The sequence below is a fragment of the Colobus angolensis genome, unplaced genomic scaffold, assembly GCF_000951035.1.
Source record: "Colobus angolensis palliatus isolate OR3802 unplaced genomic scaffold, Cang.pa_1.0 Scaffold284, whole genome shotgun sequence".
Taxonomy (NCBI): Eukaryota; Metazoa; Chordata; class Mammalia; order Primates; family Cercopithecidae; genus Colobus; species Colobus angolensis.
This window is the reverse complement of record NW_012116088.1, coordinates 3,885,786-3,898,502: the sequence shown is the minus strand read 5'-3', so window position 1 is coordinate 3,898,502 and position 12,717 is coordinate 3,885,786. Positions and strand designations below refer to the sequence as shown.

At 44.3% G+C, this 12,717-nt stretch overlaps 2 protein-coding genes across 2 annotated transcripts in view; both read right to left on the bottom strand.

The window, feature by feature from the left end:
- Positions 1 to 4,613: 4,613 nt before the first annotated feature.
- The window catches only part of FGFBP2 (fibroblast growth factor binding protein 2), an 18,744-nt gene continuing 10,640 nt past the window's right edge, over positions 4,614 to 12,717 (bottom strand). The window contains exons 3-6 of the mRNA XM_011948827.1: positions 12,446 to 12,586; positions 8,380 to 8,552; positions 6,571 to 7,292; positions 4,614 to 4,763 (exon numbers count right to left, since the gene is read on the bottom strand). Coding sequence (XP_011804217.1) covers positions 6,591 to 7,262 — 672 coding nt within the window. The 5' untranslated portion in view covers positions 7,263 to 7,292; positions 8,380 to 8,552; positions 12,446 to 12,586 and the 3' untranslated portion in view covers positions 4,614 to 4,763; positions 6,571 to 6,590. The remainder of the gene's footprint in view (positions 4,764 to 6,570; positions 7,293 to 8,379; positions 8,553 to 12,445; positions 12,587 to 12,717) is intronic.
- The window catches only part of PROM1 (prominin 1), a 125,181-nt gene continuing 123,914 nt past the window's right edge, over positions 11,451 to 12,717 (bottom strand). Inside the window, exon 29 of the mRNA XM_011948851.1 lies at positions 11,451 to 12,586. The gene's annotated coding sequence lies outside the window, so the exon portion shown is untranslated. The remainder of the gene's footprint in view (positions 12,587 to 12,717) is intronic.

The window sequence follows — 12,717 nt, the reverse complement described above, 5'->3', positions numbered from 1 at the left end:
AGGACACTCCTCTATGGGGCTATTGATAGCCGCTACTGCAGCCTCGTGAGACATTTTTGTAACCCTTATGGATGCCATGGAAAGGATGCATATGAGGTGAGACAACATGAAACAAAGTGGGTAACTGGACCCTCCAGCCCCGGTGGCCAGCATCATTGTCTCAGTTCATTATTGGACTGGAGATGGCAGTACTGCCACTAACACAATAGGCTCAGAAGTTAAGTGCCACAGAGCGTAAAATGGCCTGTGGGGACTGTGATCCCTCTCCGTAGTTGATCTTTCTGTCTAAAGGTGACAGGGATCCTTAGCTCTGGGGGTGGGACCTGCCTTTGTCTGGCAAATACAATACATTGGTCCTCTGCTGTCACCTGGTGGCCACCACTGGTATGCAGGGATAATTGACAACTGTCATCATGGAGTTGCCTTTCTGTGAAGCTGGAAGATTCTGGCCACACCATAGTGGCACTGCAGACTATTCTCTGCCTTGCTTAGTATCTGGTTCACTTGTAGTTAGACAATGCCACCTGTTCACAGCAATGGGGCCCCCAGTAGTGGGCTAATGGACAAAACATTCAATGCACATTTCACGTCCTTGGTCTCAGGTTGGTGGCATTTTTAAGTGGTAAGATAGACTTTGAAAGATGTGACTGAGAAAATTGCTAGACAGATGATGTTATCTGTACTGTGTCCTACACGTCTTTAGCAGACAGTGTGAGCATTATATGCAGGTGCTCCTCAGAGGAAGCTTTCCCCTTCGGAAGAGATGTTTGGAGAAAATCAGGACAGAAGAGGCAGGATTCAGGGAGATTGGTTCTCTATGTCCATGATTTCACCATGAAATCTCTCAACTGATGCTCTTTTTCTTTTTTAAAAACATAATTGACCCTACTGCCTTGGATGCCTCACTAGTTTAATCATTAGGCGACACCATCAGTGACAACACAAAAAGGGTGACTCCAATCTGTTGCTTCTATCACCACCTAGTTTGGGTTATTGAATATGAAAGATCATATGATTAATTGCTAGAATTTGTGGGCCCTAATGAACTCTTTCAGTGGCCCAGTTCTACTACTGTGCCCAGCCCTCGTGATTGGTGGCTCATCGATGAGAAAGGCCTGGGTGTGGGTGAGTACTTGACTAACAAAGATGGATGTAGCAGTTACTGAATTAGAACAAACAGATTGTGTCACTGTCGAAGGAAAGGAGCACTCTCAGTACTAGGGAGAAACCACCTTTTACATTTCGGTATATAAACCAATTTCAGTTTATTTTTTGTGTCAAGTAATAGTATTCACATTTTTCTTACGGATATGCTGTTATTTCAGTATCTTTTGGTGAAATGATTTCCTTTTCTTTTTTAAATTTTTTTTAAAAATTCAAATAAAATACATATATCATTAAATATGCCATCGTAGCCATTTTAAGTGTACAGTTCAGTAGCATTAATTACATTTGTCATGCAACCATCACTGCTATCCACTTCAAGAACTCTTTTAATCTTATGAAACTGAAACTCTATAAACATTAAACTAACTTCCCATTCTCACCTCACCTTAGTCTCTGGCAACCAACATTCTACTTTGAGTATATCTACGATTTTTGGCTAGTCTAGGTTCCTCATATCAGTGGAATCATGCAATATTTGTCTTTTGTGGCTGGCTTATTTTATCTAGCATGATGTACTCATGGTTCATCCATGTTGTAGCATATGTCAGAATTATCTGCTTTAAGATTTAATAAAGCCTTTCCTTTTAGGATGACTGAAATATTGCTTGGCCAATGTTACTGTTAATATAACACATGGGCATGTTAAAATACACATTTCTGGGCCTCACTCCAGTTACTCTATTCAGTTTGTCTGAGGCGGAGCCTGAGAATTAGCATTTTTTGAGATAGAGTCCCACTCTGTCCCCCAGGTTGGAGTGCAGTGGCACGATCTTGGCTCACTGCAACCTCCGTCTCCCTGGCTCAAGTGATTCTCCTGCCTCAGTCTCCTGAGTAGCTGGGATTACAGGCGCCTGCCACCACACCTAGGTATTTTCTGTATTTTTTAGTAGAGATAGGGTTTCGCCATGTTGGCTAGGCTTGTCTCAAACTCTTGGCCTAAGGCCATCTGCCCACCTCCGGCCTCCCAAAGTGCTGGGATTACAGGCATAAGCCACCACCCCCGGTTGAGAATTAGCATTTCTAAAGTCCCCAGCAGAAGCAGATGCCTCTGGCACACCTGTCACCCTTTGGGTAGCACAGATTTGAATTGTGTTTCATCATTAAAATCACTGGTCAGCTATATGGTGACCTTAGTTTAAAATGTTGGTGAAAAATGGTCTGTGACAAATCCCAGCTTACCCTGTGATATTTATAAATTGAACGCCATGAACATTAGAATTGGGTGGACCTGCATTTCTCTGCTGTCCTGACTCTTACAAGCTGTGTATAACTCACCTCTCCAGGCTTTCAAGTCCCTTGATTTTCAATTGGGAATAAAACTATTTACCTCTTAGTGATGTGGTGAGAGTTATATGAGGGGGCAAGTGAAAGGCTCAGAGCCCTTATAAGAAATAGACTTGGTATGTCACAGTAGATGTTTGATGTATATATATTTTAGAAACTCAACCCCAGCAAACGTACCCTGACTGCCCCACACTCACAGCCTCCTATGTCATCTCCTACACTCATCAATGTGTTGTCTTGGTTTCCACTACTTCCCTGCACTTCTAAGATGTGAAACCTAGTCGATTAGTTCATCTCTCCCCTATCCAATGTCTTGCACAGTGCCTAGGACATAGTTGATGATGAATAAATATTTGTTAATTGTGTGAACTACATATAGAGGCCATATTAGTAGTCTTCAACTCAGGTTACACATAGAATTGCCTGGAGATTACCTAGGATACACCCCAGAGATTCTAATTCAATGAATCAAGGGCAGTGTTTCTCAACCTTGGCTGCATATTAGGGTCACCAGGGGAAATGTAAAATTGCACATGCTCGGCCCCATCCCTGGCCAGTTACACCATAACCTCTGGGGCTGACATCCAAGCACCAGTGTTTTTGAAAAGTTGCCCCAGGTGACTCCATTATGTAGTTAGGGTTAGGCACTGCTGGGCTAGATGGGGAAACAATTTAAGTACATCAAGAGTGGACTATTGGGCCAGGTACAGTGGCTCACATCTGTAATCCCAGCATTTTGGGAGGCCGAGGTGGGCGGATCTCCTGAGGTCAGGAGTTCAAGACCAACCTGACCAATATGGTGAAGCCTTGTCTCTACTAAAAATACAAAAATTAGCTGGGCGTGGTGGCACACACCTGCAATTCCAGCACTTTGGGAGGCCAAGGTGGGTGGATCATCTGAGGTCAGGAGTTCGAGACCTGCCTAACCAATATGGTGAAACCTTGTCTCTACAAAAAATACAAAAATTAGCCATGTATGGTAGTGCATGCCTGTAGTCCCAGCTACTTGGGAGGCTGAGGCAGGAGAATTGATTGAACCCAGGAGGCGGAGGTTGCAGTGAGCCTAGATTGCGCCACTGCACTCCAGCCTGGGTGACAGAGTGAGACTCCATCTCAAAAAAATAAACACATAAATAAATAGCCGTTAAGAAAAAAAAGACAGAGAGTGGACTATTAATGTGTTCTTAGGTAAAACAAATATGAAATTAAGAAGAGAGTGAGTCACTTTTTGCGTATGTCTAATAAAATCCAACTTCTTTCCTTTCCAACTCTGTTGATTAATTTAATTGCTGAGTGTATGGGGTTGTTCTGTTTCAGGTTCACTTCTCTACCTTTTTGGCTAGTTGCTGTTGCTGCAGGGTGGCTGTGCTGGGTTGACTAGTGCCCGCCAAAAATTTATGTCCATCCGGAATCTGTGACTATGATCTTATTTGGGAATAGTGTGTTTGCAGACACAATGGAGTTAAGACAAGGTCATTCTTGATTAGGATGGGCCCTAATCCAGTGGCTGGTGCCCTCATCAGGAGAGGGAAATGTGAACACACATGCAAGGGAAAATTCCATGTGAAGACAGAGTCAGGGATTAGAGTGATATGTCTAAAAGCCAAGAAATGTCAAGGATTCCAGCAACTTTAAGAAATTGAGAGAGAGGCATTGAACAGATTTTCCCTCCGACCCTCCAGGAGAAACTAACTTTGGTGATATCTTGAGGCACTTCTTGCCTCCATCGCTGTAAGGGAACACATTTCTGTTGCTTTAGGCCACCTAGTCTGTGTAATGCATCATGGCAGGCTGAATAAAATACCATGACTTAATGGGTATCCATGATCTCTATAGCATCTAGGTATCGCGTTCATTAAGAAGATTAAAATCGTATTTCTGAAATCATTCCTTTATTTTGCACACACATAGCTGCTATTTACTGAACTTCCTCTAACTCCAAGTCCATGTTGCCATGCAATGAAATGTGACAAATTCATGTCTTGCTCAGAAGGCTAAACTGGAAATTCATGAATGCGTTACAGATTTAACTTTCATAGCAGGCTCAGATCAACAAAGCAAAATTTCTACAGATAAAAAGTAGATGTGTACGCTTGTCACTCTTGGGCCCATCAGCACCTGTTCCTTATCATATTGCTGAACTCTGTGAACTCCAGAAAGGAAGGTTTCTTTTCCAAACTTCAGAGAAGCTGCAGATCAAGAATTTGGCCAGTTGCATTTGGTTAGAAACTCCCTTCTTCCAGTGTGAGAACGTTGGACTGAAAGCGGCATAATACAAAAAGAGATGGTTCTCTGTCGGGGAGAGGTCAGCTCTGGAAAAAAAAAAAAAAAAAAAGGAAGGGATGAAAAATTCTTTATTAGTTGTTATGGGCTGAATTGTGTGAATTGTGTCCCTCCCCAAACCTAAAAACCGTAGACTTAAGTCCTAACCTCCAGTACCTCAGGAAGTGTTTGTACTTAAAGATAGGGGCCATTAAGGACGTGGTTAAGGTTAAAGGGGGTTGTTAGGGTAGGACTTCATCCAGTATGAACGGTGTCCTAACAAAAAGAGATGAGGACACAGATCCACACAGAGGAATGACAGTGAGAAGGCTGCCATCTATGACTCAAGGAGAGTCCTCAGAAGACACCAATCCTGCTGACACTTGATCTCGGACTTTCAGTCTCCAGAATTGTGAGAAAATGTATTTCTGCTTTTTAAACCACTCAGTCTGTGGTATTTCGCTATGGCAGCCCTAGCAAGCTAATACAGTAGGCCTATGCGGCTCATCTGCAGGATCAAGATGTTGTTTTAAGCTTTAGCACCTGTATGCATCTGTATGTAAGCTGCACATCTGTCTGTATAAATATGCATAGATGGATGTCTAAATGGGTACTCTTCTAACTGTTAACATTGTTTATCTCTGTGAGGTGAGATTATGGATGAAGTTTTGAAATTCTTTGTATTTTTCTGTTGTGTTTGAATTTTTCAAACAATTTGTGTGTCTTATTTGTGGAAAGACCAAAAAAATCAACTTTTAAAAGAAAAAAAAAAACAAAACAAGCACCTCCCCTCCACAGTAATTTTTTTGTTTTGGCTTAAGTGGTCCATCTTCTCCTCTGGGACCAATCTGAAATATTAAACAAGCAGAAAATCTCCAACCCACAGCAGCAGACACCAGAACAACTTTGGCGTGACCCAACATTTCTTGCTGCCCGGGCGCTATCAGAAAAAGCCTTATTTGTTTTGTGGTATTAGTTATCAAAGTGCTGCTTATCAGGAAATCTGATTTTTTTCCTATTTTTCTGACATAGATAATATGAAAAACCTCAGAGACTCTCCTTTTAAACTCAAAGTGCACGAATAAGACTAGAATCCCATGTAAATGAACTCCTTGCTGATGTATAAAATTAATGAAAGCTGCTGCATTTAAGGAGAGAGATCAGTAATAAGCTTTATTTCCACAAGAAAAAGTTTGGTCTTTTAAAAGCAATACTTGGAGTTGATTAAATCTGTTATTATTAATTTGATTTTCTCTTCTGTGATGAACAAAAAAAAAAACAGTTAAAGGCTTTGAGAGCTGTGAGAAAGACTTTGAAGATTATTCGACTCAAACTTTCCTCGGTGCACACCACCCCCCACCCTAACTCGACCGCAGGAGAGGAAACAAGACCGGCTGTGGCGACACCTCCACCATAACATAGCACCTCGGCCGCAAACAGCTGCAGCAAAGGCTTGGTTCAGTGGGAAACATCACCTGGCAGAATTCCAAAGGCCTAAGTTTAACAGTGAGGTGGCCCCATCACAAGGAGATTCTCAACCTTGGCTGCACATTCAAATCACTTGGGGGAGAGTCTTAAAAGTGTATATTCCTGCTCTGCTATGCTGGAGACATAGATGGAACCATCTGGCGAGGGGCCTGGGCATCAGCATTTTTAGAGCTTCTTGTAGGTGATTCTTGTGCATCCCCAGCGTAAGTGCCTCTCCTGATGAACCGCCTCATCTACCCTGCTCTGCAACAGACAGCCTCAAACCCAGCCCCAAACACACGCTGAGACTCTGATGTGGTCGCAGTAGCTGTGACAGTGCTAAGTGCCACTCACGTAGTCTCTGTATGTGAGTAAAGGAAAGGGTGTTACCTGTAGGCGTCTTTCACTCGTCACCCTTGGAAGAAGCTGATGAGAAAGGCACAGAGGGCCTGGAAGGGTTTCCAACAGTGTTCCCAGGCCTTCTTCTTTGCTTCCTCATTCCCTCCAGGCCCGGGTCCAGGCTCGGTAGCTTTGGCTGTGGGTAGGGTGGTGGGTTTGGCTTTTCCCAGCTCTTCCATCGAGTCCTTTCCCAGCTGTGTTGCTTCTGTGAGTTTCACTGTGGCCTTGGGTCTCAGAGATGGCGTCCCAGCCTCAGGCTGCTGGTTGGGCACTGGGCTGCCCTTGAGGCTGGAAGTCACCTGCTGCATGTGGGCCTGGGGCCCAGCCTTCCTGCACACGGACGGCCTCAGCACTGGGGCCCCCTGGCATGCATGGTGAAGGCGCCTCAGCTCCTGCAGGGCTTGGTTCCAGTAAGGTTTAGGGTCAGCAACAAAAGGCTGGCACACACTGGGCTGCCCCCTGTACTCACACCAGTATGTCTGGTCTGTGTTGTGGCAGTCGACGCGAAGCCAGACTTCTCCAGAGTCTTGCCCCAAGCTGCTGGGGCGCATAGTGCAGGAGTCTCTCCCTCCAGTCTGGAAATGGAATTCCTCCCCAGGGCTTCCTTGCTTTTGCCTCGGGGTCTGACCCAAAGTCCCCAGGCAGGACAAGGTCACCAGCAGGAGGCAGGGGATGAACTTCATGGCGATGCTCTAATAAACTTGCCTGTAACCCTGCACCAGAAGACAGAACCCAAGTGGGACGAGTCGCCCTTTAAAGGGTGCTGCACAAAAGACTCTTTCTCTGCAAGGGTGGGGTGTTTTGCAGCAAATGAGAAACATGCCCACAGACCTTAGACACGTAACACTTGGCAAGGGCAGAGCAGCCACCAGGGGCCACCTACCACAGGCAAAGGGAATGGTTTTCCTGAGTGCATCAGAGAGATCTGCCCCAGCCCTGTCACACACAAAGCACTACACACAGCTTTGGCGTTGAGGGTTTTACAGTTTTCCAACCACGGGGAGCTTGCTCTAAAATTGGCCCTTGTGCGGGAACAGCCTTCTTTGTCAACATTTGGTGTATGCCAAGGTGTGGCAGTGGAATTCTGGAAAGAGAGGTTTGTAGCTGGGAGTGTGGGCTGCCTCGAGGCTCCCCCTGCTCCTTGGAATTCCCATCCTGGGGGACCATGGGTTTAGATAATCCAAAGGATGCCAGAATTTTGTGAGCCTAGGTGTTGAGATGGCCAAGCAAATGCAAAACAGACTACGTGAGGCCGTGTGAGGATGTGTGCGCTAGAGGGACACAGAGACACTCCCCCTGCCACCCACCGAGCTGAGAGTCACCTGCTGTGGCCTCTGCGGGGCTGTCCCACCATCACCCCGGCCACAGGCCACAGGGCTGCAACGCTCACTTCTCTTCTGATTGCACGCCTGACAATTGCACCGACTGAATGATGACCAGGAAGGCATGCAAATATATGTTCACACTGGGATTCAGTCTATTTTAGACCACGAATTCTATTTCAAATTCAATTGAAATAACACAGTTTTCATTATATCCCAGAAAAATATGATTTTAAATATTATTATTATCGTTCTAAACATAGAAACAGAAACAAAATGAATTGAAAATAGCTTTTGGTTCTGTGTCAAGAATCCTATTTTCGTATGGTCATATCTGTCTTTTGGTGACCGTCCAGGGGGCACTGTGGACTGGACTAAAGGTGGCAATTTGAGGTTAGGAATAGGGTTGACGGAGGTTGCAGGACTAGTTTGAATGTGAAGGATTTATCTTGGCGAACCCACGTGGGGTAGTTGGTACCTGGCACAGCCTTCCTTCCGCCTGAATAACCCGAGTCCTGAGAAGACCTAGTAGCGCTGGAACTAAAGTCGGACTGAGCTTTGGCGGCCACTGTGTGTGTAGCGGCGAGAGCCTCCCAGAAGAGGGCATCACCCCAGGTGGGGAGCAGAGGAAGCTTCCAAGTGGTGCCAAACCTTCAAGACAAGTCAGTCAACTTGTGAGGTTGAGAAAGGGTAAAGGGCAGTTTTTTTTTTTTTTTTTTTTAAGAAATGGGGCCTCATTCTCTCACCTAGACCAGATTGTGGTGGTGTGATCATAGCTGACTGGCTCATTGTAGCCTCCAACTCCTGGGCTCAATCACTCCTCCTGCCTCAGCCTCCCAAGTAACTGGGACTACAGGCTTGGGCTGCCACACCCAGCTAAATGTTTAATTTTTAATTTTTAGGGACGGAGTCTTATTCTCTTGTCCAGGCCGATCTCAAACTCCAGGCCTCAAGCAATCCTTCTGTTTCCTTGTCCTCTGGAGTCACTGGAATTACAAATGTGAACCACCACAACCAGCTAAAGGTAGGTTCTTTTTTTTTTTTTTTTTTTTTGAGAAAAACTTTGCCACCCAGGCTGGAGTGCAGTAGTGCAATCTTGGCTCACTGCAACCTCTGCCTCCCGGGTTCAAGCAATTCTCCTGTCTCACCCTCCTGAGTAGCTGGGACTACAGGCACATGCCACCACACTCGGCTAATTTTTATATTTTTAGTAGAGACAAGGTTTCACCATATTGGTCAGGCTGGTCTTGAACTCCTGACCTCAGATGATCCACCCACCCTGGCCTCCCAAAGTGCTGGGACTACAGGCATGAGCCACTATGCCCAGCCCAATTTCTCTTGTTATTTGCTTGTTCATCTTTTAAGTGTGGAGTATCATGATCAGATTTGCACTGTAAGAGACTGCTGTGTTGAGAAAGGATTGGTGGACAGGGAGGCTGTGCACAGGGAGGGAAGTGGGCAAACTGGCTGTGTATGGGTTGAGTAGCTGTAACAAAAAGGCCTTCTCTGTTATGAACCAGTCTTCCAGATTCATGCCTGGCAGTTCTTCAAATTTAACACATGGATTCCAGAGTTTGTTTGATTGCTGCCACTCCAGTGGAACAAGTCCAGGATCTGCAGTTTTGTCTTAGTAGACACTTCACTTATTCCTGGCCTAAGCCTAGTCACTCAGCCACATCTAGCTGCAAGGAAGGCTGGGAAATACAGTTCCCACGAGGTAGCCATATGTCTAGCCAAAACTCAGGGGGCTGGAAGCCTAAAAGAAAGAGGGGAAGGCCTCGTTAGTCAAAAGACATTATGAAAACTGTAACAGGATCATCAGTGGGGATGGAGAGGAAGGCTTGGTGACCAAGAGTGGATGGAAGGGAGAGGGAAAGCAGACTTAAGAGATTCCTCCAGCTCCAGTGAAAGGGTGAAGGTGGAGAAATTCAGGAAAGGGAACGTGGCAGGGAGAAGCTGTGGGGATGTGCAGGCCAGGACAGTGGTTTAAGGCAGGTGCTATAAACTGTGGCCCACGTGGCCTGCTTTTGTAATTTTTGGAGAACACAGCAATATCCATTCACTTACGTATTGCCTATGGCTACTTTTGCGCTATAGCACAGTTGAGGAGACACAGGCCACGTGGCCCAGAAAGTGAAATATATTCACTGTCTGACCCTTTACAGAGAAAGGTTGCCAACCTCTGGTTCAAGGTGCATCTGGGTGGAGACATGTCATGAACACAGGGGTGGCCAGAGCTCTATGTGACGAGAGAACCAAAGGGAGCAGGTGAAGTGATGAGTGAATGAAATCACTCAAGGAGAGAGTGAGGGGTGGACCAGGAGAGAACCCGTGAATGCCACCTAAATTTAAGAACTGGAGAGATGAGTGTTAGAAGGAGACTGATGAATAGACAGCCGTGCCCCAAGAAGACACTGGAGAGGGCTCCTTTGGGAGCCTGAAGGGAGATCTTTGTAAAGGGGATGTGTTCACAAAAGTCAAGTCCTCGGAGACCCCGACAGGAGCCCTTCAGGAGTGGTGGGGACAGAAGCCAGGTCACAGGAGCTGAAGAACCAGTGGAAATGAGAAAGTGGACATAGAGATGTGTAGATAATTCTTTCGAGGAAATTATTTCCGAAGAGAGAGGGAAAAAAGAAAACACGTTGTACTACCAGGCTGAGTGTGCAGTCGGGTTGAGGAAAGGCTGATTTTTTTTTTCTTTTTTGAGACAGTCTCGCTTTCTTAGCAGGCTGGAGTGCAGTGGCACGATCTCAGCCCACTGCAACTTCCTCCTTTCAGGTTCAAGCAATTCTCCTGCCTCAGCCTCCCACGTTGCTGGGACTACAGGTGCGTGCCACCACTGCCAGCTAATTTTTGTATTTTTAGTAGAGATGGGGTTTCACCATGTTGGCCAGGATGGTCCCGATCTCCTGACCTCATGATCCACTGTCCTCAGCCTCCCAAAGTGTTGGGATTACAGGTGTGAGCCACCGTGCCCAGCCAGGCTGATTTTTTTTTTAGCAAAGGTAAGAACTTTAGGACCATATCCTTCCACTGTGTTTGGTGATTTGAGATACTGAAAAATAAATAAATAAATGTTGCAAGAGTGACACTAGGAGTATTAAGTTGGCTTGAATAACTTGAACTATTTAAATGGGCAATAGAAAAATCAGGTTTTCAAAAAATGAGAAGTAAGAGATAATTTCCTCTGGAAGAATTATACACTACAAAGTCTTGTTTAGATTGCAAGCCTCTTGTGTGTTGTTTTAAAGAAATTCATTTTTACTTGTATAAAGTTTAGGAGTACATCAGGTAAAGCAGAGTTTGCCTATAGTTGGTATCCAATTGTGTGTATTGTGACCTGGACAGTTCCCTAAGAAATGATGACTTTAGATCTGAAGATCTAAAAAAAAAAAGCCCACTTTGACCTTGACCTTGACCTTGAATTACTTCTGTATAATGGGCCTTTAATAATAAGTAATGGAATAAATTCACAAATAATATATGCCCAAATTTCATCATCTAACTTGTGAGTCACTGGATCTACTCAAGGAAGCAACATACAGACCATGTTTTCAAAGTTCCTTTTTATTGAAACGAATCAGAACTGCAATCTGCACATGAAAAGACCTGGGGGAAAGCCTACATCTGGAATTTCATTACGTCAATGTTAAATTTTGTCAGACCAGTTTTTCATTGCTCATCACTTTTGATAATGACAGATCCAACATGAAAATCCTAAAGCAAATGGATATTTACCTTGTGCTTTCATGTAAATTTAGGGACCAAACTCAAAGGTTTCATCCATGCTGGACACCAAACCTAAGAATTGTGACAGGATCTTCTCATATTTCATTTTAGAACCCTTGATACTAGTCTGATGATATTCATGTTAGCTACACTCCAATTCATGTTTATTCTAATGCAATAGAAAACTCTGTTAAACTGTACACTGTAATTGGCATCTGTTACAACAACTCTGCTTTTGAACGAACAGCCCTTCTTTCTCTCAAGATCTCTCTCTCTCTTTTGAATTTGCCAGATGGAGTTACGCAGGTTTCTCTAGGATTGCTTTTGCATGCCATTTCCAAATGGAACATGACCAATCTTTGATAAAGTATAATAGATAAAAATCGTTGTGCGAAGGATATGCTGTAGGTTTCACACACTTTAGTGAAAATGGATTATTTTCAACAGCACCAAGAAGTCAATGGTGACTTATTCAGCTCACTTAGAAGAAAGTCCTATAATACTCATTTGTTTAAAAAACTCTGTGGTAACAAAAGGTATATACACCATTTACTGTACACAAAATGCATCTTTCCTGTAAACTAGTGTGTGTTTAGCACACTCCACACGTGGCAATATGTTAGAACCTAGCCATCACATTTGATAAGAGTTTTGACAGAAATGCATCCAATGGGAACAAACACCCCATATGTTGTAGTGTCTAAATAGAAACTCAGTGTAAAAAAGTAAAAAACAAAAATAGACAGGGAGGGAGTCATCCTTGAATAGTGATGGACCATGGATAAACGTGATTGTGTTCATTCTTAAAGCACTACCCAGAGACTAATGGCGCCGTTTCCTTGGTGCCCGCCTGAGTCACTACGTTGCCACTGGCGTTCCTCCTGGATTTGGAAAGTCCTTGTAGACCCAGAAACTACCAAAAATCTGTGATCCTTTCCACTTTGAGTATCCTGATGCTGAAATGAAAGTTAAACACAATTTTAGAAATTGCTTTTGAATTAATAAAGAGAAAACCAAGAATGCATAATCCTAAAATGGTCCCCACCAGGAGGCTAAAAACTAAGGAAAATATAAACTCGTTCAAGAG